General features: G+C 39.9%; 1 protein-coding gene across 21 annotated transcripts in view; it reads right to left on the bottom strand.

Moving 5' to 3' along the window:
- The window catches only part of R3HDM2 (R3H domain containing 2), a 161,730-nt gene that overhangs the window by 27,149 nt on the left and 109,365 nt on the right, over positions 1–25,216 (bottom strand). For 6 of the 21 annotated variants that reach the window (XM_041756344.1, XM_041756343.1, XM_041756354.1 and 3 more), the window contains 10 exons: positions 16,623–16,822; positions 14,072–14,095; positions 12,048–12,089; positions 9,278–9,364; positions 8,614–8,740; positions 7,634–7,712; positions 6,918–6,977; positions 6,206–6,346; positions 5,699–5,807; positions 2,902–2,997 (listed from right to left, as the gene is read on the bottom strand). In XM_041756344.1, the coding sequence (XP_041612278.1) occupies positions 2,902–2,997; positions 5,699–5,807; positions 6,206–6,346; positions 6,918–6,977; positions 7,634–7,712; positions 8,614–8,740; positions 9,278–9,364; positions 12,048–12,089; positions 14,072–14,095; positions 16,623–16,787 (930 nt within the window). In that variant the 5' untranslated portion in view covers positions 16,788–16,822. The remainder of the gene's footprint in view (positions 1–2,901; positions 2,998–5,698; positions 5,808–6,205; positions 6,347–6,917; positions 6,978–7,633; positions 7,713–8,613; positions 8,741–9,277; positions 9,365–12,047; positions 12,090–14,071; positions 14,096–16,622; positions 16,823–25,216) is intronic. The other 15 variants (XM_041756347.1, XM_041756356.1, XM_041756352.1 and 12 more) reach the window with 6 other exon arrangements.

Below are 25,216 nucleotides of genomic sequence, written 5' to 3'. Positions count from 1 at the left end.
GGGAGAAAACGGAAAATAACTTATAAGAAAACAGCATGGCATAACCGAAAAGGGTGTCCGTGATGCTATGAATACCCAAGGTCCTCAAACCAAGCTCACCCCCCAACAGGAGAGAGGGAGCAGGGACAGGATGACCCACACCCACACACCCAATCTGACCTCTCACCTTTAGCAGGAAAGAGCATTCAGTGTTTTTAGCTTTCCCACAGAGTGTTTAAAAAGAGACGCTGATAAAGGTGGGAAAATGGAAAGGAGGAAGAGGAAAGTATTAACCTATTATTTCCTTTTTAATTCTAAATTTATTCTGTCTAGAGGTAAGTTGAGCGTAATACTGGTGTGCTTGGTCCTATAGAGTGTGATCAAGGGAAGGGCAAAGGGAGACAAGAGAAAGAAATTTAGTTTTTCTGGAAGTCATCTTAATGACCATTCCATTTCTATCCTCCACAGTGGCCAAAATGAAAGACATTCTGACCTGACCTGAGACCCAAGGAGAGTAAGAAATTGGGGAAGCAGGTACTTTTCGGAGCCTAGAAAAAATGAAAGAATTAAAAGCCTGAAACATTCCTTTTGGGGATCATTTCCTGACAAAGCCACTGAGCTGAGTGAAGTGAGCATTACGATGCACTCCCAAGCCTTAGAAAAAGGCACCAAGAGTGTCCAGCTGCTGAGCAGTGTGGGCTCCACACGGAGCAGAGCCTATGTGGGGCAGCTCTCCCAGTACGCAGCTCAGGCTCCAGAGAAGGCTGCGGTGGCAGCATTTCCATCCAAACACCCTTCTTGCCACTTCCCTTTCTTGTTGGCCTGCCTCTTCCCCTCATCCATCCACCCCAAACTACAGCTCCACCCTTGGTCAGCTCCCTCTGACTGACTAGGTTCCTCTCCACAATGGAATCTCTGGAGTGTGGTGGGCTTTGGCCATCTTTCCTGGTCTAGACCTTCTTGAGATTCCTGATGCCTCTAACACAGCAAGAATTAGGAAGTGCTGAAATGAAAAGTGGTAAATCCGCAAGGATTTAACAAAGAATACATATATTAGTAGAGGCCTGAGAGACTAGAAATCAGGAGAAAAAAGGAGAGAAGAGCTAACTGTGATTTTGTTATAGCTGTACCCAGACATGTTCCAGTGTTGTCCCTAATTAGTCCCAATACCTTATTAAAAGTTACTTGTGCTTTCAGAGTATCCATGGCTTCGCTAATGGCTGGCATGGTGGGACAATCATTTATCATGTGTTAGTGAAGCAGAGCAGCATATCACAGATAACTAAGCTGTGATGTCACTGGTACTTCCTAATCTAAAGAGCCCAGAGCAGAGCAAGCTATTGAGAGGCGGTTTACTCTAGGGGTCAAGAGCACGGTCTCTGGAGCCAGACTGCTTGAGTTCAAATATCAACCCTTTCACTAACTAGAGGTGTGATCTGAGATTACTTAACCTTTCTATGTCTCAGTCCCTCATTTATAAAATGAGGAAAATAATGCAACCTACCTCATAGACCTAGTGTGAGGATTAAATTATGTAAAATGCTAAGAGCAGTGTATGAAAGATAGTAAGTACTATATAAATGTTTGTTATTATCATCTACCAACCTGCTCTGTCCACAACTTAAGGTCATCACCGGCCATAGCCATGTACAAGTGACCTCTCTCCTCTCATTCCACCCAAGTGGTTTGCAGGAAAAGGTAGAGAACCTCTTTGGGCTATGGTTGGATAATTTGGAGGACAGACTTTTTTTTTGACTCAGAATGGAAGTCTATATAACAGAAGGTAAGATGATTCCTTCTCTTTGGACTTTGGGCCAGGAGGTTTGTTGTGTATCTGTCCCCAGTGTGGATCCTTGGGACACTTGGGTCTCCTGAGACAATGAAACAAGTTCACAGAGGAGTTCAGTTTTCTTAAACTCAGAGATAACATTTTTCTGAGCTAGGTGATGATGGAAAGATAATTTGGGGGGAGGGGTCTTGCTGACAGAGGGAAGAGCAGGGAAATGAGAGGAGTGTAGTGTTCATCAAAGTATACTGATTAGAACTGGCCATCTTTTGACTACAGGGAGGCTGGCTTTTCCTCCTTTGTTTGCTAACTCTACTGTAAGATAGTGCTATTTGAATCCTACATTTTCCAGAGATCTGTTCCTCTCTTGCTTATCTATAGCCTTTCCTGAATTTCTGCTATTCTTCTCTTCAGTCTTGTAGGCAAAGGCTACCAAATACAGGGGTACCAAGTATATTTAATATGGCCCACAATTCTTAAGAATAAAGTTGCCTAAAATGATCATGTTGCCTTTTGGCCCACAGAGTCCATCTTATTCTATGAAGCAAGGTAGGAAATATAGGAAGAAAGAGACTTCCTATTCAGATACAGATTGGAGGGAATAGTAAGTGGTACCCTCTGTGCATGTGGAATGTGGAGCTCAGAGAATGGATGCTAGATCTGTGCTCTAATCATCATCAACATATCCTAAAAACGAGGCTGGCCAAACAAGATGGATGTATATAGGCTGTGTGGACACTAAGTCTTCCACTTAGAAGCAAAGATGCCTAAAATGGATAGTGGAAGTGAAAGAGGGTAAGCGGGAGAAGGGATTGACAGACAAGAGTCAGGGCCCTTCCATAAACCCTGCCAAAACCATTTCTATTTTCAATCTAATCATATCTCTACCAAATTCAGCCATTCCATTTGTTCTCTTTGTATGCCATACAGTAAATTGTATTGAAAATAATACAAATAAAAATCTGTAGCTTCCTAGTAAGCCACATTTAATTTGAGAGACCAAACTGGGGCTGGCTGATATTGGTTAAAAAAAAAAAGACAACAACAAAACATTTATGGAGGGTTCATTCCAATCACAGTTCCAAAGATTAAGAGCTAAAAGCTATGGGCTGACAACTCTCAGAAGCTACACTTACCTCTCGGGCAAATATTCTCTCTCGGACCCTTTGATATTCCTCCTCTCTCTCTTCTATTGACTTGCTCCTCCTTCCATCCTGCAATGGAACTCTGATCTAGATCGATGAGCAGAATTAAGCTAGTTAAGTTCTCCTCGTACTGCAAGCTCACTGCACACCAGCAAGGAAGAGAAACCGGGAGAGTTTATAGTTGCCATCAAAAAAATGGAAAAAAAAAGAAATAAAAATTTCCAGTGTTGGACAGGTTTCACTGGGTACATCTGACCATGCAGTTTGGGAGATCAGGTTTTCTGGATGATTGGAACCTCTTCATCTCCCCACCCCCACCCAGAGTGTCAAGAGCAACAACTATTTATAAGGATTGGGTTTCTTCCTTATAGTAATCAAATACTAAGGATCAAGAGAATAGCCCAGGGAATAAACAACATTGCTTTGGAGGGAAAGAAAGGGATAGGAGGAAGCTAGAAAGGGAGAAGAAACAAGTACTTAGCAGAGCTGAATGTAGAGAAGAGTTTTTCAGAACTAGCACCTGATATTATCCCTTTTTTACTCACTAATGTCATGGCCTGAAGACCCAAGTCACACACAGCTCAGCGAAGAGGGCCTTGGGAATGAAATCCAAGTGAAGCTAACTTCAAAGCTTAAACACTTTTTCTTATCTTAACTATAGCCACTGGAGGGAGGAAAAAGATAGAAATTACAGAAATAGAGAACAGAGCAACATAAAGAGAAGAGAAAGAAAAGGAGAACAAAACAGGAAAAAGGATGGACAGGGAAAGGAAGAGACAAATAAGGTATGATAGAAGGAGGAGAGAAAGAATGATAGAAAGGGAAAAGAAGGAAATGCTGGATAGAGAACCTTACAATCTCTGACAAGTGCGGAGAGGTGATGAGGGATGGCTGGGCAGATCACCACCTCTGTCTAGCCTACTGCCCAACTCTCCATCATTGTTTTTCTCTCTTGGCCTGGGAGTTGTGAGCACTGTCCCAGGTAGGGTGCACACAGTGTCCTTTTCCATACTGCTCTTGAAGGCAAGATGCTCTGAGGGAGACAGCCCATTAAATGAATGTCATCAGGTATAAAATTTTCTGACCTTCAATCCAGAGGCTCTGAAAGCTTCAGATGAAGCAACCAAGTAGGCTGCTACTCTAGGCCGATCTTCCTGATCTTCACCAGAGGTAGGCATAACTTGAGGAGTATTAGCTCTTGATTTATCTCACTAACCTTAAGAACCTAAATCATACTCAATGTCCTTTGATAAATCCCATTCCCAGAAGATGTAGGACCTCAAGTGCCCCAAGCACTGGTGAACCAGTCATAGAATATAGAAAGAGCATAATGGGCTTTGAGGTCAAGGTAGATCTCTGCTCTCTACTTCTGAGTAATGTTATTTCAGGCAAATAACTTAACATCCCTTAGCCTCAGTTTTCTTATATTTAAAGTGGAGCTAATAACCCTATCGACACTGGGTTGTGGAGACGATTAAAAGAGATAATGTACACAATGTGTTTAGAACAGAGTCTAGTTCAGGGAAAACACTCAACAGAAATAACAATTACTGTATTCATTACTAGTATCATAGACAGAAAATGCATGAAGCCTATCCTATATGGATCAAGCCTGAAGCTGAGAGATGAAAAGTTTATAAGGACAGATTCCACTCTGCCCCAATGTGTCTCTAGGCCTGAATTATTCCTGATCCACAGAAAAAGGGTTTTGGGAAAATGGAGAGAAGGGCATCAGGATGGAAAGGCTCTTTCTTGTTTTTTAATTTTTGTCTTTTTGTATGTTTCATTGTTTTCAATCAGACCCAGTGTATTTGTCCACAAAAGATAACAGCATTTTTCTCAAAAGGACTCCCTCAAATACTCAAGTAGCAAGCAGGAAAAGTCCTGGTCTCAAAACCATACAATATCCCAAGAAAGTTAATTTTTACTCTGGAGGTAAGATATTATAGTTATCATTAATTAGCAAGATTCATATTGGCTCTACCCGACCATGCTTTTCAAACTTTAATCCTGGTTCTCCACCTAACCTCTTTTGGAGGTCAAGCAGAAGCTGGCTGGATCTAAACCCTGTATGTGGCTGGGAAAACTAATCCCCAAACAAAAACTTACTACCTGAAGGGCAGGCCAGAAGTCAGGGCAGCAGCCAGGCCCAGTGTGAGGGAGTGGAGCACTGTTCACTTCTTATTCCCATAGGAAAAGATTAAAAAGGGGATACTGCCTGAGATTCCCAGCATCAAATGTTAAATTAACTCACTCACCTTAGTGGAAGGAGTTGGGAAAAGAATAAGGAATTTGCAGAAAGGGATCAGAAACATCTTTATAAGTGGGTAAATTACATCACAACTTTGCCAGTCCAAGGCTAGCCCTGAGCTAGGATAAGATAGAAGTGGGACAAAGTAGCTTTTGGTGGTTCCCAAAGAAATTCCTAACTATTAAAGAAAAAAAGAATGAAGCCATCAGCTGAATCAAGGCTGAAGCAGGGAGAGACTGCTGTCTGTCCCAAAATGACATAGAGTTAGAAGTCAGTGGCAGAACCAGGGAGTTCTAGGCCAAATGAGAAAACCCAGCAAAACTCAGCACCATGTCTCTTTGGGGCTAAGAGGGTGGCATTCAGTTCAATAAGTGTAGTCAGTCCTCAACATGAAGCCAAAGCCAACTCAGTATAACTCAATACATTTTTCCATACTAAGATATTTTGAGTTTTCTTTATCCCACAAAAATTCTTCTCCCCTCCCAGTTTCTCTTACTGCAATCTCTCTCTATACACCCACCCCTTTCCATTCTTCACCTGGTTATCATCTCGGTCCATACTGGCATCATCTCTCTTGAGAATGAATCTCTGTTGAAATTCTGTATTCTTCTCATCCTTTATGTGTTCTGAGAATCTCTGTTCAGGGCTGGGATTGGGAGAGAAATGTAGAAGGAAGGAAGGAAGGAAAAAGACACTTTTGTTAGAAAGCAAAACTGCTAGTATAGCACTCTTAAATTCCACAACTCTCTCTCAGGGGATTTCTGAAGTCAGGCATCACAAAAGTCACAATGCAATCCTCAATTCATCTTCCTCTAAAGTTATACATTTCCCATCACTAAAGGTGAAGAGAGGCTAAGGGCCAGTCTTCACAAAACACCAGTGCCTCTAGAATCTATCTTCAACTCCTCACGAAGAGTAGGAATCAATAATATACCCTCCCCACGGTCTCCTTCCCCAGAAAGAGACATCTTGATCCTACACCTTTCTCTTCTACCCCATAGACTATCCCAGGGAAGTCTTCCAATCTGTGGTTTCCTCCCTTACATTCTTGTGTTACTGGTTTTGTTGATGATGACAGCTTTTCCAGTTTGATCAACATTGTGGTCCATCCCAAAATAGGCAGCTACCCGGTGTAATAGCATCCGGTGATATGAGGTCATCTGAGGGAACTTCTTGAACTGGTTACTGAAGAGAAACCAGGGAGAAAAAGTGAAATAAGGACAAACAACAGCAATAATAGCCAATTGTGATTTTTCTTACAAAGGTCTTAAGTGGAGAATCTCTTAGGAGAAACAGACATATTATAAGGAAGATAGATCCTTACTCAAATGGGAACCCAAAAAGGTTCTCTCAGCTTCTTCATCTACAGCATTTTATAGATCACTCTGATCCACTACCCTCATTTAAGACTATTCCTTAAGCTCTAGGTTTCCCCCACCTGGATGATATTCTACAGAGAAAAAGGGGAGACATTTAAGAATAAATATAGGACAAGGGCTAGCTGCTGAAAAGATAATCAGTTCTTTTCAACTCAAGTCTATGCAGTAACTTAAAAACCTCACTTGATTTTCACACATACACTCTTTAAATACATCTTGGTTACTTCGCCCCAATTCCTTTTAGTTCATAGTGAGTAATTACTTCAAAATTCAGACTTTAAGGGAGAGATGAAAGAGGAATATCCTAAAATACTACCTGAATTTCTTTTCAGTGCCCCCTCCCACCTCTAAACGTGTATTTCATTCAAGTAACTTACTTGTTGTCATTAATAAATTCCAGAATCTCCTGTTCTAATTTTAGCAGCATCATTCTGTCCCTGTTTAAAAAAGATTAAAACAAAACAAAACAAAAAGCAGCCCTCCCATAGACATTGAAAGCATTGAAACCTGCACACTAACAGAAGCTGAAGGGAGGGAGAGATCCAAACCCCAATAGCACACAAAAATGCAGAGGCTGCCAAGACTCAGTGGCCTGTATTATATTACTTTAAAAAAGAAAAACAATCAAGTATACATTTTGCAGATCCTCCTAATCATGTACTTTGTTTTCCTTATCAGAAACTTAATTCCGCTGGCAGCCATATTAATTTAAACACATACTTTATATTTATAAGTCTAATCAGTAGTCTATATTCCATCTGGTTATTTATACAATTTTAAAACAATTATGATTTAGCTTATATACATATCAATTATTTTTCCTTCTGTGCTTTTAAATGGTACTCCCAAGCCTTCATTTTTCGTTGTCTCTGCATTCTCCTTCCACAGAATTTTTCTCACCTCTTCTGAAAGCAGACACCTCAACACAAGGATTCTCTGAATCCCTCACAGAATAGAAAACTATACTAGGGGGAACGGTGGTAGGGGGTAGGCATCATAGATTTGAATAATGGAAAAATCCTGAGAAGCTACTTTTCCTCTTAGGTATCCTGCTAGGCCCTACTATCCCCCTTCCATCAAATAATGTTTTTACCTTGGGTTCTTTTTCAGTGTATTTACAAGAAATTCATGTAGGTCTATTCCAGTGGAGTCTGTATATTCTTGGCTGGAGTCTAGAACCACCACAACAAAAGAAATTTAAAATAAATGAAACTGCCTTGCATGAAATCTAATCCCAAGCAGAAGCCCACAACCCAATCAGGAGAGAGAACAGGAAAATAAAATCAAACTTCAGGGCTTTTAGCTTAAAAACCAGAATGACGCTTGATTTGCCAGGCCTCTTCCCCCTGCTAGATTCCCCATGACAGTGATAGAAGGTAGAATCTGGGTCATAGTGCTACAGCAGTATCACACTGAGAGAACTACCTTACCATAATTAAATATTTGCTGAATGTCCTGACCAAAACAAAGCAGATTTTATTCAAGTTAAGGAAAATAAATTCCAGGTAAGAGCAGTCAGGACTCAATTTTCCAGAATCTCAGCAAACAGATTCAAATGTTGACTATTTATTATTTATTCATAAAATCTTAATCCCAAAGTTGTCTTTTTCCTCCCAACTATCATTTTTATGGACCAGGTCTTTTTGCTACCAGCCCAAGGGTGTAAAACCAAAGAGAGCTTAATAATTAGATGCAAGTGTGATTTAAAAAAAAATCACTCCAAGCATTCCAAAACCAAAATATAGTATATGGATGATCTGCTACTAGTGATGATTCATGTCACTACTTATTTCACAGCAGAAATAAAATCAGAATTAACTACAATGCCCTCTTATAGGTAGTGCCAAATGTTAACGGAGTAGCTCTCTGCAGTATGTGAGCCCCTAAGGCAGGGTTAGCTAAAGCGGCAAAGAAAGTAACCTAGTTAGGCACCTCCCCACGCAACCATAAAGTCAGCAGAACACTAGGAACTGTTGAGCCAGTAAGCTTAGCAGGTGCCAGGCTCCAAGGTGGAAGGAAAGGGTACTGCAGAGCCAGACACTAGGATATATGAGAGGCAGGGGAAGTTCTTACCTCTAGAAAGCATCTTCCTTGGGACCTTTTCTTTGTTTTTGTCCTTATCTTCCTTTTCAGAGACATCCTTTGTGGATTTTTCTTCTTCCTTGTCAGAAGGGCAGCTGATGTGCAACTGAATTATATCCTTGGACAAGGAAAAAGAGGAATACAATCAAACGGGAAAAAAAGATTTTAATTCTCCCATAAGATTTTACTCTCCCTTAAAATCTCAAAGAAGGAAAATCTTGGGTGGCAGTATTCTCTTACAGAAAAGAGTATTTTGTTAATTAAATTGTTTAAGCTTTTGTTCTATGAAAGGGGCAGAAGGCCAAGCCTTTTCTGCCAACAATCACAACCACTATATGGACAGCTCAAGTTACACTGGCTGTTCTTGGCAATAGGAACTGGATGGAAATGCTTCTAACCGCCAGAGGGAAAGTGTGGGTGGGAAAACAAGATTCAACCCTGGGATCTCCTTGTCTGCATCATCCCGGGTGGACCAGGTGTGAAGACCTATACTTCACGCTCTCACTCATGTCCTACTTTACTGCAACCACTTGTTTTGAAGTTCCTTCTACCCTGATTTCCAAGCCTAATGTTGACGCTGTGGTTGTGGTACTACAGTTTTTACCAAACAACTAACTGCCAAACTCAAAAGTTACTACTCTTATAAAGGACCTACCTGGGTTTCTAGTGGTCCATCAGCAAATGGGGCAGAGGACTCCTCACACACTGCCAGGCTGCGCACCAACTTCAGCTTGGAATTAGACTAAAAAAAACAAATATATATGTCCCCTTGGTGAACATTCAAAAGCTTTTCACTGAATGAAGGGTATTCCTTTTGGCTCTGTTAGTTGCTGCTTCCATTAAGTAGGGTTTTTTCCCCCAAAAGAGGACTTACTCACCAGTTCCTGATTTACTTCAAAGATAATTTCCCTACTTACATTAGTAAACATATTTTAAAAAAAAAATGACTACTTTGAACAGATGATAGGAAAACCATTTCACTTAGCCCTCCCTCCTTTTTTCTAGCCCAGGCTCCAATTTCAGACTTAGAAGTTTACTGAAAATACACAGTAGTAGAGCTTAGTAGACATTGGATTTAGGAGCCAGAAGTCCTATCTTAAACTACTGCTTTTATACTTATGAGCTAGAAGAGACCTTGGGTAAATAACCTGACTTCTCTGGGTCTCTGTTTTTTTCCCAATAAAATGGGGATAAAAACACTTAAAGGATGACTTATGAATTATGTGACATAAACTATATAAACATATTTATCACAAATAGTACCTAGGATGCAGTAGACAATAAATGCTAAATGACTCTAAGTGTGGCAAGGGTATGGAAAAAAGTATCTAAGAAAAGAATAAAGAGAAAGACAGAAAACTTCCTAACATTTGGGACTTAATGTGGTAAGAAGCTAATACAGTTGGTTTACTTTTGCAGGCTGGAGAATACCAAAAGAATCTGAAATCCACTTTGCAAATCATTGCTTTCCTAGGGATCCTCAAAGCCAAAAATTATAGAGTGACTCATTAGAATTCTACCTATAAAAAAAAAATAGAATTCTACCTATAAACATTTTCTAAGAGTTCTTATAATAAAATCAAGGATTGTCATGAATACGACAGCACAAAACATGGCATGTGTGTTCATGGTTGTGCAGTATAATGAAAAAGAACTTGCAAGTCTGAAGAACTGACTTCCTGCCAAGCTCTGCCACTTACTAGTGAATATCCTGTCAAATTCACTCTATCTCTATAATCCCAAATTCCTTCATCTGTAAAACAGACACAAAAACTGTCTTACTTATCTCAAAAAGTTTGGGTAGAAGTGAACACTCTCTGTTGTGAACTTTAACATCAAGCCCGTCACTGGGCATCAGGCCATGTCACCAAGTCCATATATTCTGATGTTGTGGTCTTCTTCAGATCCAAACCACATACTGGCTGAGCCACTCCCAAATTCTGCCATTGTCTTTTAGGGGGGAGTGGGGTAGACACCCTTAATTATTATCGTCACCCTCTGGTGACGATTCTCACTGCAAGAAAGGTTTACAATTTTACTATTCAGGCGCCTGGGTAGCTCAGTGGTTGTGTGTCTGCCTTCAGCTCAGGTAGTAATCTCTGGGTTGTGGTTTCAGGTTCCCTGATGGAGCCTGTTTCTCCGTCTGCCCGTGTCTCTGTCTCTCTCTCTGTGTCTCTCATGAACAAATAAAATCTTTAAAAAAATTTTTTTTTACTGACTAAAATTAAAAAGCCGGGGACGGCTGGGTGGATCAGTGGTTTAGCACCTGCCTTCAGTCTGGGGTGTGATCCTGGAGACCCGGGATCGAGTCCCACGTCAGGCTCCCTGCATGGAGCCTGCTTCTCCCTCTGCCTGTGTCTCTGTCACCCCTGCCCCCAACTCTGTGTGTGTGTGTGTGTGTGTGTCATGAATAAATAAATAAAATCTTTAAAAAAAAAAAGCCATCACACATTACCACATATAGTCCTCCCTGATAACACTGCTTAAAATAATCTGTGATGTGCTAATTTTATCATAAAATGATGAAAAACAAAATCCTCCTCCCTGCCCCAACCTAAAAAGTAACCCCACTACCACCAAAATAGGCTTTATTGTTAGGATGTCCAAAAGTGTTGAGTCATTTCTATTAATGAGGCAGGATTTATGAAGGATAAATTGCTAAAGGATAAATGGGAAAAAAGTTTGGAGGAAAAGACTACATTCATATAGTACTCTTAGAGAAAGCAGAAATGAACAGAGACACTGTCTCCAGAGCAGAACCAGTACCAATTTGCTCAGGCTTTGTGAGAAGGTCTGGCTGGGTATCATAAATAGACTCTGACTGAACTAGAGATAATGGAGAAAAATATGGCCAAACCTTTCAATAGGAAATGTGTGCGTGTATGTACATTCATAATTAGAGTATAAAGTACAGGCAGAAAATTTTTGCTTGTATACAATTCAAATAAATTAGATGAGGTTCCTTTCAGGACCCCCAGTGGATGCCACGCCTGAAACTATGGATAGTACCAAACCCTATACATACTATGTTTTTTCCTACACATACATAACCAAGATAAAGCTTAATTTCTAAATTAGGCACAGTAAGAGACTAACAACAGTAACAACAATGAAATAGAACAATTATAATATACTGTAATAAAATATGAATAAATGTGGTCTCTCTCTCTCAAAATATCTTATTGCATTGTATTCACTCTTCTTCTTGGGATGATGTGAGATGATAAAATGCCTTTGTGATGAGGTGAAATCAGGTGAATGATACAGGCATTGTGATGGAGCGTTAGGCTACTACTGACCTGATGATATGTCAAAAGGAGGATCTTCTGCTCCTAGACTGTGGTTGACTAGGAGTGAGTGAAACTGCGGAAAGCAAAACCTCAGATGGGGGCGGGGGGGCTAGTGTATACAGAAAGGGCTCTCACCTTGGCTCTTTTCCTGGCATGACCATGGTTGGACGTCCGCCTCTGTTAGAATGGGATTAGAAAATATTAAACATGTAGAAAAGCAACATTTAGGTTAAAAACGATACAAGTTTACAAAGAAAAGCACTAATTATAAAACCATTACAATAGCTAAACTATGATGAGACTCACTTGGTGTGGTTGTCTTCCCTTTGCTACAACTCCAGGACTGTGACACGAAAGGTACACAGGCTACTTACATACAAACCACCACTTACCATGAAGAAAATAATGGTTGGCCTACTTCACAGAACAATAAAAATTACTTTTGGATAAGCCACAGAATCCTCTCCTGATTAGGTGGCTTCTGGAAAGGCACTACCAGAGCATGACAATGTGTTTTTACCCAAACACGATCACAGGATCCTATTTAACCCATAATGGACATGCAATATGGCCTTTAAGTATCACTTATGGTAACATCTGTAAGGGATAACACATTCCGAGTTCTAACTTGAGAGACCCAAAGCACCAGTCTCTATGGCTGCTGACGGCATGAAGACCCTTCTCGCCAACTGCCTTCCTCCTTGAAGATAAGGATTTTCCCAGTTCTAAGCTCCTGGTGGTGGCTCTTATAGCTTATATGGGACACAATAAAAATAAGGGAGCAGGGAACATATGGACAAGACTTCCAAGCAAAGGGAGGGCAAAAAGAGTGGGTAAGGTGCAGAATAGAAGCTGAAGAAGATGAACGATGAGGGCCCATGGTAGGATGAGGGAAGAAATGACTAATTCATTGACAGGGCTTCTGAACAGCTGAGAAGTCAAAAAGGGGCTTTAGGGAAGAGGTGGGATAGGGTTTTGTATGGGAGGAAGCATCTGGGGCTTATCAGTGTCTGGAATGGATTCACTGCCCACTGGGGTGTGGAGAGAACTGAAGTTGATGGGTGGGGAAGTGGAAACAAGACAAGGGCAGAACACCTGGGTAGGTGAGGATTTCTCTTTTTTTTGTCCTCTTCACTAGTTACCAAACAACACTGCCACAACGCAAAATGCAGAGCGGGGGAAGGTGGATGGAAAGAATAAGAAATGATGATGGATCTGGTCAATATAAGAGATGTTACAGTAAGGAAGAGCCATAGCCTGGGAATATGAAACAGTATTGGTCACTGTTTTTTGTTTTGTTTTGTTTTTTTTCTCAAAAAGGTAGTAACATACACAGAGCACAAACATTCAGGAGGTAGAATGGGGGTATAAAACAGTAAGTCCCCTTTCATATTTGTCTCCTAGCTACCAGGTCCTCTCCTAGAGGATCAAGTAGAACTGACTTTCTTATAATCTTTTCACAGATATATTTTTTTAAGATTTTACTTATTTATGAGAGACACAGACACAGAGAGAGAGGCAGAGACACAGGCAGAGGGAGAAGCAGTCTCCCTGCAGGGAGCCCGATGTGGGACTTGATCCCAGAACCCGGGATCATGCCCTGAGCCAAAGGCAGATGCTCAACTGCTGAGCCACCCAGGCATCCTTTTTCACAGATTTTTTTTTTACGTATATAAGCTTATCGTACATATGTACACACAGGGTTTTTTAAAAATCAAATGGACATATATTCTATGTGCTTGCCTTTATACTTTTTTTCATAAATATTATTCTACAGAAGATCTATAATTTTTATTAATGTCTAATACGGTATTCCACTCTGTAGTTGTACTATAATGTATTTTACCAGTCCCTTAAATTGCACTATTTAGGATGTTTCTGATCTTTTGTTAGTATAAACAATACTTCAATGACCATATCATTGAATATATCTACAAATAAAGCACATCTATATATAGTCCATTTAAAAGTTTTATAAAGTATTGTCAAGTTGCCCTTCAAAGAGGTTACACCAATTTATAGTTCTACAAGCAATGTATGAATCTGCTTACTTTCCAGAATGGATAGTTTTCATTTAATAGTCAAACACATATTGAAAATCTAATATGTACCAGGCACCATGCTAACTACTGGAGGATACAGAGATAAAAAACACAAACCTTGTCCAAAAGGGACTCATAATCCTGTTGGAGAAGACAGACAAATAGACAATTATAATACAGTATGTTAAATGCATTACAGAGGTAGTCACACAGTGCTATAGAAGCACAAAGCCAACTCACAAATTCATACATTCACAGATAGTGCCTGTTCTTTGTCTGCAAAGAATGGTGTCAGGCCTTAGAGATACAATGCTGAGCCCAAACTGACCTAATCCTGGGCCTCATTGAGCTTATAGTTCTGTGGAGACAGAAATAGACATTAATTGAAAAATTATACAGGGTAGACCTGTAATAGGTTGTCAAGGAAAGCTTCCTGGAGAAAGATATATCTGAACTGAGTTTTGAAGGATAAATAGGTATTAGGCAGATGTTGGCAAGAGAGGTTCAGTGGTTGAGGGAAGCCAAGGAAAAAGTACCAAGGAAGGCACTCGAGGGAGAGAAAGCATTTACAAAAGTATGCTTCCCCCAACTTTTCAGCTCTTATTTATAACAAGGACCAAGGAATCAGATAATGCCGAAGCAGAGGATGCCAAGGGTGGATGGCTGGCAGGCAAGGGACTAGGTCACAATATTCCATGCTAACAAATCTGGGTCTTAGCCTAGGACAATGAAACACACAAAGTTTGAAGAGAATGAACATAATCATATTTTTATTTCATGTCCGTCTTTCTAAAGCAGTATGGTAGATGAATTCAAAAGGATCACAAGTTTCAAGGCAGAAAGCCTGGCTAGGAAGTCATACCCAGTTGGTTGGTTGAAGGACCCACCTAAGTTCAGTAGGTCAGGGTTAATTTGCCATTCTAAACTGAATCTCAGAATCTGCCTTTTATAGCACTGTTTTCATGTGAAAGATGTTCTGAGTTCCAACTGTTGATTCTAAGAATATGTCTCACATAGTACAAGTAATGAAAGTCCCCTTTCTGCAAACTTTCCAGCTCCGATTCATAACAGGCACTCCCTTGACAGCATCAGTAAGATCCCTGGGGAGACTTCTAGGGTACGAGTGGAGTGGGATGGGGGAGGTAGGAGAAAGAGCAGAATTTTTAGTGTTGTTGAAGGGGCACATGATCTGTTGGGAAATAGTGGAGAGGAGGGCTTCTGAAGGGTGGGACAAGACTAAAGACTATGTATGTAGAAGGAGCAGGAGCTCCAGTAGATGGCAGCAGTAGCTCCCCCTACTCTAGCAGCAGCAAAAAAGCCAGAGGAGGCAGGTTCCCCTTCTAACCTTCCCAAAGACCTATTTGTATATACGATACCCAGGGGAAGACCCTCTTGAACTGAGTGTCCATAAGGTGTGTAACACCTATACACATCCTTTCTTTTCTGCTTATCTTCAAGGAGTACACACAAGGGAGTTCAGAACACCACTTCAAACAGTCTCCTGAGACTAACGTGGACCCAAAAGTTCATTTAATTATCATCTTCCGTATAACAGTTTGACAGCACATAATTAAACATTCATCACTTATCTGTCCTGAGGATTTAAAATTCATTATTGGTATCATTGGAGGCTAGAAGTATAGCTGGAACAGTGGCAGATTGTCTCTACAAACCCTGGAAGGATGGGCAGGGAATGACAACTCACATACAAAAGAAAATGGAAAGAAAAGCAACCAGGAGAGAGAAATAGCAAACTGTAAGAAGAAAGACAGTAGAAAAGCAGGCAGCCAGAGAACAAAATATTTCAGAGAGCTGTCTGATTTTAATTTGTCCCTTTATGTTGTTGCTGTTTTAATCTTTTAAGAAGAAAAAGCCTAGATAAATTGGGTTATCAAGAGAAATTATGTGTGAAGTTTCTAAATCCTTCAAAATGTTGCCACTACTGCTTTTTAAACTAAGTTACTACCGTTAGTCTAACTCCTTAGCACCTAAGAAAGACCAGTCTAATCCTGGACATGAAGGAAAGAATTTATGTAATTTGGGTCTGGGTAACAGAAGAAACTAGCAGTGACCACAGAGAAGAGAAGGACTGAAACAGGTAAACTAGAGGAGGCTCAGAGTATGAGCTGTCTGGGTACCAAAGAGGAGCCATAAAGGAAGCTCGGCTGGCCACCTACTGCCATCATATCTGCACTGTACTATGAATTTGGATGGAAAACAACATGGAAACCAAAGAGTGAAATTCCTCTCACTTATCAAGTGGCAAGTTCAGAGATTATTTCTGACCCAGAAAATGCTGACTGCTTTAACACAACCAGGATATGAATTTAACACTATGTGTAAAGCCAGGCAGCTATAGTTTTATGAGTTTATTGTATGAGCTATATTATGACTTGTTAAATAAGTGTTTGTATACAGTTCAATTTTTGATAGTTAAAAATTACCAAAATGTAGCAAGAACCAGTGTAATTCAGGTCCGAGTGGATTAGGAAATTACAGTCTTCTAGGCTTCACTGTGGACTCTGACAAAAAGGAGACAGTTCTCAAAAGCTGAAAATTGGGTTTTTGGGGTGAATCGACTGGCTTCTTACAAACTCCCAATGCCAATTACGATGATGTTTCTATTCAGGTATAATGAGTGTACATATGATGCACTTCTAATCCTTACCTGTGTCTCCTGACGCAAAACAGTATCTTCGCTCTCTTTCTCAGTTTCTTCCTTACTTGGGGTCTTAGAAATAAACTTGTTTTTGTTTACAGATTCTTCCACCAGTTTTTTTTCTGATTCTTTCATTATTTCCAGGGTCTCTTGAGTAGTGTTACTGTTAGACATCTTCTTCAATATAATACAGTAGCCTCTATGGACTCCTAAGGAAACATCAAATGCATTAAACAGGAGGTATTTATTTATCCATACTTCACATACACACAAGACTTGCATTTCACATCTAGTCTGCAGCAGCCACCCTGTACCCAGAGAAGGGTCCTTGGATAAATGCTGACCCAGGATTAATTTCTTTCTTTCCTTTTTATTTATTTATTTTTTTAAGCTTTATTGAGGTAGGGGCGCCTGGCTGGTTCAGTCGGTGGAGTGCACGTCTCTTGATCCTGGGATTGGGAGTTCAAGCCCCATGTTGGGTGTAGAGATTACTTAAAAATAAAATATTTTTAAATTTCTTTTTTTTTTTAAGATTTTATCTACTTGGGATCCCTGGATGGCGCAGCGGTTTGGCGCCTGCCTTTGGCCCAGGGCACGATCCTGGAGACCCGGGACCGAATCCCACGTCGTGCTCCCGGTGCATGGAGCCTGCTTCTCTCTCTGCCTGTGTCTCTGCCTCTCTCTCTCGCGCTCTCTCTCTCTCTGTGACTATCATAAATAAATAAAAATTAAAAAAAAAAGATTTTATTTACTTATTTGAGAGAGAGTGAGAGAGCATGAGAGGGGAGAGGGTTAGAAGTAGAAGCAGATTCCCCACTGAGCGGGGAGGCCAAAGTGGGACTTGATCCCAGGACTCCAGGATCATGACCTGAGAGCCAAAGGCAGAGGCCCAACCAACTGAATCACCCAGGTACCCCCCCCCCAAATAAAATATTAAAAAAAAATTAAAAAATACTAAAAGGTTTATTGAGGTAAAACTTATATACAATAAATTGCATATATTTAAAATGTACAATTAGATGAATTATGAAATACACATATACTTGTGAAACCATCATCACAATCAAGATAGTGAGTACATTCATCACCTCAAAAGTTTCCTCCTGCTCTTTTGTAAGCTCTTCCTTCCCTCTCCATCCCCAGCCTGCTACTGATCTGCTTTCTGTCATTACAGATTAGGCTGCATTCACTAGAATTTTACACCATACATTATCTGGATTCTTTTCCTGGGCATAATTCTGGAGATTCACCAGCTCCAGTTCTAAAGCAGTTAGTATGAGTCCACCTAGTACTTTATTTGCCCTCCCGTTCCCTACAGAAATTTGCTAACATTTTCAGCTTGAGCACTAGACTCTTCCCAGAAAGAAGAAAAACGTATTATAAAGCTCTATTCACTACCAGAGAGAACCACTCTCCTTTCCCAAAGGAGAACTGCTACAGCTACCACAAACCACAACGTTACCAACTTCAAGTGTCTCCGCCACCAAAAGGCAGCAAAATCAGATGATGGTTATAGACTCTTGTTTCCTTTATCTTAAGCAAACTGAAAAAGTAAGAGAACTTGGTAGAGTCAGCTATGCTTCAGAAAGACTGGGTCTCTCTCTGAAGGAACAGAGAATCTTTGCTTTGTTAGTCACTATTTGGGTTCAGTCACTCTACTGCCTGCCAATGTTGCAGAGCTTCTGTACTGTAGGAGTAGCCAGCTCTTGATCACTTAATATGGCTACCTGGGAAATCCTGTAATGAAGTGAACACAGGAAATCCATGCACACACTCAGAAACAGAAGTTTATAGAGGTTTCTCCTTCCATAGATTACAGATTGTCCTTCAATCCTGAATACTTCTCTTTTCTCTTTTCCTCCTTTAAAAAGATAAGACTAGAAACCCTCCCAGACATCATATCTATTTTATGTGGCCCTAGAAACTGAGCCAAAAAAACAAATAGCAATGATTCAAAAAAACCTGTCACATCATCTATTCTTTCCTCCTTCAAATGAGTTTAAATGATAAGAGCCTGAAGCCTCCTTAAGAAGCACAGGTAATCTCATCCTGGCATAAATTAGTCTATAAGATTATTGCTTTGTTCACCTTGTGGTGACTCTTGCACAGCTGCTTAGAGACTTAGTTTGCATAGGGCTAGATAACGGCCCTTTAAAAGGCCAGAGTCATTCATACAACCATAGTCATACAATTAAGTTTAAGATGACAAATACTGGAAGAAAATGACTACACGAGAAAATGGCTGATATTCTATTTCTTGATTAACTGGATCTAGTAGTACCTAGAGGATTCAATAAAAAGAGTTATAACCTATGGAGCTTTATGAATCATAAAGCTGTACATGGGAGACTGCATATATACATATTATTTATTTTTTCTCCCATGGGTAAATCAAGCACCCATTCTCTTCAGCTTGGAGTATAATAAAACTCAGCACATGCCTTGTCCGTATCTCTTAGCTGGGAAATACCAAGAGATAAGAATTGGAAGGGTTCTTAAAATGTGCCTTCATGCAATCCGCCACCTCCCCCTGCTCCAACGGCCTCCCCACATTAGGACTCCTTTCTGTAAATTCCTGAGAGGGGCCTGAATGCCTCTCCTAGAAAACTCCTGGCAAGGGATCATCTCACTATTTCTTAAATAGTCTTAACTGTTATAGAGTTGCTCCCTATAATAAGCTATGCACTGTTTCAATCTTGATGCTAAATCTGTTTTCAAGTCATAAGAAATTAAGCTTACTTCTTTTACCACATAATAGACCTTCAGTATTTTTCTTTTTCAGGCTTAAATAGCCTCAAACAGATTTCTCTGTCAGAAAGAGAATTGTGAGGGTTGGAGAACGGGGAAACTGGGTAAAGGTGGTCAAAAGATACCAGCTTCTAGTTAGAAGACAAGTGAGTACTGGGGATACAATGTATAACACAATGACTACAGTTAATAATACTGCCGTATGGGGATCCCTGGGTGGCGCAGCGGTTTGGCGCCTGCCTTTGGCCCAGGGCGCGATCCTGGAGACCCGGGATCGAATCCCACGTTGGGCTCCCGGTGCATGGAGCCTGCTTCTCCCTCTGCCTGTGTCTCTGCCTCTCTCCATCTCTCTGTGACTATCATAAATAAATAAAAAAAAAATTAAAAAAAAAAAATAATAATACTGCCGTATGGTATATTTGAAAGTTGCTAAGAGAGTAGATCCTAAAAGTTCTAATCACAAGGAAAAACTTTTTCTTTTTAGCTATATAAATGTTAACTAAACTTATTGTGGTAATCATTTTCAGTATGCATGTATGTGATTAGGTAATACACCTTAAACTTACACAGAGCTATAGTTAATTATATCTCATTAAAAAAGGGGGGGGGAGGGTGGGATCCCTGGGTGGCTCAGCGGTTAAGTGTCTGCCTTCTGCTCAGGGTATGATCCTGGAGTCCCAGGATCAAGTTCCACATTGGGCTCCCTGCATGGAGCCTGCTTCTCCCTCTGCCTGTGTCTCTGCCTCTGTCTCTCATGAATAAATAAATAAAATCTTTTTTAAAAAGGGGGGGGAGGGTGATATGGAAAAATATAAAGCAGCTGGGTGTTTCTTCTTCCAGGTCTCAATTACCAAATAGGTATATTCCTTCAAATCAGAATGATAACTTTGCAGTTCCTCTATACATCTAACTCAGAAAAGGGTCAACTATCTGGATACCTAGACTAACTATACAGTGTCTGAACACTGTTTCTAGCCAAAGCACTAAGGGAAAAACCAAACAAAAAAAGGTTTTTCATAATAGCCACCTGTGGAATATTGTCACATATTCCAACTGCAGTTTTAAGGAGCTACATGAGGTTTCCTTCATTCACTGGGAAACAGAAAAACTTGAGCTTTAGATTCTTAGAAACACTCACAAAACAGTGATTAATGATGCATCCCCTTTTAAGAATTTTGAAAGCCATTTCCATTTCTTAAAGTTCCTCTTTAAGAGACTATCAGCCTCTTAAAGAGCTGTATAAAATAAACTAATTCTTACTCCCAGGAAAATGTGGGAGCAGAGGAAAAGGTACCCTAGCATACCTTTTCTTACACACATACCAGTCTAGCCCAGATTTTCTTTTGGTGTTTGCCTTCCTCTAACGACATATGATTAGGGAAAGTGATCCTATCCCTGAATCCCAGAAGGTGGATCTTAATTAGCTAGATAAATGGTGGTAGTTCGTTTCCTTCTTGTGTCTGGTTTGGGGACAAGTGACTCAATCATCACCAGTGAAATATGAGGACTTCACAATGAGAGGACTTTACCAGGGAGTGGCTTCAAAGAAAGGATATCCATTCTATTAAAAAAAACAAAAAACAAAAAACAAAAAAACAAAAAAAGCCACTAGAGAAAAAAAATGGGTGTTATCTTTTGCTGAAGGGAGTCTTCTGTGCAGATGATGCCTGGACTGCAATATTCTATCAACTCATGGAGGATGGTGGAAGAGCTAGGAGGATCCTAGCTGTTAGGATCAAACTGTGCTTGATATGTGAGGTCAAAAATCTTATTATCATTTAAGCTATTCTGAGTTGAGTTTACTATTTCTTCTAGCCAAAAGCATCGAGATAATCAGAAAGGGTATGTGAAAAGTGGCACTACCTGGACCAGATAGGCATAGCTTTGTAAGTAGAAATAACTGACACAGAGAGAGATGCGATAATCATCAGGTAAAATTTTTGGAGTACTCACACTATGTTAGGCACTATCCTAAAGTGTTTTATGTATCTCATTTAATCTTACATCAATAGTATTCAATACAAATTTTATTATCATCACTATTTTATAGATAAGTAAACAGGGGTACAGAGAAGTAAAGTAAAGGTCATACCACTGCTACATGTAGAGCAGGACTCAAAACCAGGAAATATGGCTCTAGCACTTGCTTTACTAACATTTATGCAATACTTCCACTAACTAAGGAGACAGATGTTCAAAGACTAGGCAGAAAATGGAAAGTCTACCAAAGATACAAAAGAATCATGGACTCTCATAATTGTAAAGGGGTTCAGAAGCTTTCTCATTTAGCTTCATCCTTCTATATCCACAGTCCTCCTCAATCAGGTTCTTGAATCATCAATAACTCTGAAGAATGGTTGTTCTGACCCTGTTTGCATACTTCTAGAGAAGGGGAAGTCTTCTCCAGATACAAACTTTCTTTGGTGGGAAATTATAAAGTGGCAAAATTTACCTTCCTGTTATTTCCTGCCACTGGCCCCAGTTTAGTTCTCTGTACAACTCATAAAGAATAAGCTTAATCTCACTTCCATGTCAGCCCCTTACAGGAGACAACTGTATCTTACTTCTTTCTCTAAACACTCCCAGCTTAAGTCAGGTCTTCAAATCACATGGTTTTGCTCCCTTGCCATTTTGCTTCTAGGATAAAAAAAAGCTATCCTCAAGTTAACAATGGTTAGTTATGAAAAGTTAGAGTGTTACTATTCAGAGTCAAGATACACTAGAACATATACTGAGCTCAAAATCATATTTCTAGAGCAGAAGCTCTCTTTTGTTCTACAAAGTAACCTTTAACTATGGCCATTTCCAGTCCTGCATTTCTATGTAGAAGTCTTTCCTTTCTCTTGGGGCAAAAGATTCCTGGAAACAAATTTTTCAATGCAAAAAGCAAATGTTCCAGATGAGGGACAAGACAAAGACAATTTAACAACAACAACAACAACAACAACAACAACAAAGTCTCAAGGAGCAAGAATAAAGCTAGTAGAAAAGGGCTAAAAGCAGAGAAGTAATTTCCACTCTTCCTGGTTTATTTGGTATAGAGAGGAAATGACGGGCTTGGGGCAATCAGAAGAAGAAAGGAACTATTTCATATGTAACTCGACTAGAATAAAGACATTAATGTCCCAGGAGAGCCAAGATATGTGCTTCCCTACAACCTATTTGTGTACATTGTACATTTCATCGAAGCAAACAGCACAACTTTAAGGCAGAGTGTCTCCTGAGGACACTCAGTGGCTCAAAGCTGCACAGAGGAGACTGTCACAGTGGGGGACAAGAAGAGGGAATGAGGAAATAGGATGATACAAGGGAGGATGATTAGGAGCCAAGATCTGGCAATTTTTTTCTGGGAGAATACTGCATATTCCCCATAAATTTTTTGACTGCCAAGGTAAGTACCTTCCAGAGTACAGTGAAATTATATATCCTTCCATCAACTCACAAACAACATTCTAGGCATTAGGCCAAAAAGAATATATTATATAGGGGACACTCAGAGGCAGAAGGGTATTTTCTCCCTTTTAACCCATGGCCAAGCAGAAAGAATGTAAGCAAGAAGACAAGAGCTAGAGGCTAAAAATTCTGACCTAGAGACACCTGGGTGGCTCAGCGATTAGGCATCTGCCTTTGGCTCAGGGCGTGACCCTGGGTCCCGGGATGAAGTCCCACATCGGGCTCCTGGCATGGAGCCTGATTCTCCCTCTGCATGTGTCTCTGCCTCTCTCTCTCTCTCCCCCTCTGTCTCTCATGAATAAATAAATAAAATATTTTTAAAAAATAAAAATAAAAAATAAAAATTCTGACCTACCCTGTGGCAAAATTCTTGTAAACTCGTCAGTCCTCTGCCAATTTGTATATCGAGTAAATTATTCCCCATTGATACTCATATTTTTAAAACTGTTTAAAATCTAGGGGCTCAGAAAAATAGCTCAACAAATTGCTGTACGGTCATAGAATAAGGTGCTACGGGGGGTGGGGTGGGAGGAAGAATGAACTTTTGGTGTTTGCCTTCTTCTGAAGACACATGATCAGGGAACGTGATCCTATTCCTGAGCCCTAGGAGGTGGACCTTAATTAGGTATACCAATTATGGCAACTGTTTCCTTTTTGTGACTGGTTTGGGAAGGGACAAGTGATTTAATCATTAGTAGTGAGACTAGGAGACTTTGTTGGATATGTATTGAAATACACAAAAACATGGATGGATCTCAAAATTATTATGGTAAGTAAAAGAAAGCAGAACTACCTTAAAAATACATAATTCTACTTATATGAAGTTAAAGGACAGGCAAAACTTAACTACAATGATTCAAATCAGGAAGCACTTGCTTAGAATTTGGTGGTAAAATATTGGTATAAGGGATCCTTCAAGAGTGATGGAAATATTCTATCTTGTTTGGGGTTGTGTTTACATGGGTATATGTGACTGTCAAAACTTATTAACTGAATGCTTCAGATCTGTGTATTTTATTGTCTGTTATTTAAAGACATACACACAAACACACACATAATGCTTTTAGGAGTCAAGACAATGGAGACAAAAACATCCTTACAGTTAAAATGGAAGGGTAAAAACAAAACAAAACAAGTCTGTGCTCATGCATGGTAAGGCTATTTTTACATTCTTTAACCGGAGTTAGGAGAAAAGGAAAATGCACTAATGTTTATTAAGGACAATTATGAACCTGGTACTTTCTGCACTTCAACTCACATCCACCAAGAGTAGTTAATCACCTTTACCACCACTGAATAACAGAACCAGACCAGAACTCCGATGTTGTCTGATTCCAGTCTACATTCTTTCTTTGACTCCGATTTATAGTTCCTACACATTACTTTATTTAATCCAAACAAAATTCATTTTTCAAATGAAGAAACTAAAGCTCGGAGGAATTAAATAACTTTCCCAAGTTAATACATGAGGGGCAAGGGCAAGATTCCAACCTGCTGTGTCTGATCCCAAAGCCAAAGTTGTACATGTCCCAAGGTGGAATTTCAAGAGTGTTCTGGGGCATGAAGTGTGGGATGAGAGGGGCCTAAACCTGAGGCCTTTCTTTAGAGAGTGTTGGTGGGGCACAAATTTTGGGGTTCAAAAATTAGGTTTCTAAATTCTCCCATCTTTCTCCTTAATCTGGGTCACCCCTCATAACTTTAAATTTTTTTATAGTTTACAGAGTATCTTATTTGATCTTCTCAAGGTATAAAATATTATTTCCATTTTTGAATAAAATAACCAACAGTAAGAAATATTAAGTGAATTGCTCAGGGCCATACAATATGTATAAGGAGGCAGAATTCAAACTCAGGTCTTCTTGATTGCAAAATCCCACGTTCTTCCTACTACCATTCTAAAAGGACAAAGACCAATAACTGCATGCCTGAAGAGGTAAAAGGCTCAACAGCCCTGGGCAGATGGGTCAGGAGACCCTACTGAGTTATAAATAAGAGATATGGGTCCAATACTCCATTTTCTTCAAAGAGAGAAAGCAGAATATGGGGGAATAGAGAATAAAGTACTTATAGAATGTGTAAGTTATGTGAGTCACTAAGTCCTTTAAGGACTTCAAGAATCAATTGTCATAGGTTTCACTAGTACTAGGCCAATAAAAATAACAATAACAACAATTGTATCAATTTTCAAAATCAGGGAAGTATTAAGAAAATCATTCTGCTCTACAAAGGCAAAAGGATTCATTGGTGTATAAGGAAGGCCACAGGAGTTGACTGATGTCCAGAACAATTCCTTAGGCAAGGTAAAGAGAGAAACAAGACTAAATGTGCTGGACATGTACCCTCTTTCTTTGTTTAATATCTGTTATGCCTGTACTTGCCCTGAAATGAGAACTACAGGTGCT

Source organism: Vulpes lagopus, chromosome 5 (genome assembly GCF_018345385.1).
Source record: "Vulpes lagopus strain Blue_001 chromosome 5, ASM1834538v1, whole genome shotgun sequence".
Taxonomy (NCBI): Eukaryota; Metazoa; Chordata; class Mammalia; order Carnivora; family Canidae; genus Vulpes; species Vulpes lagopus.
The sequence above is the reverse complement of the archived record's forward strand: the minus strand, read 5'-3'. Positions and strand labels throughout refer to the sequence as shown.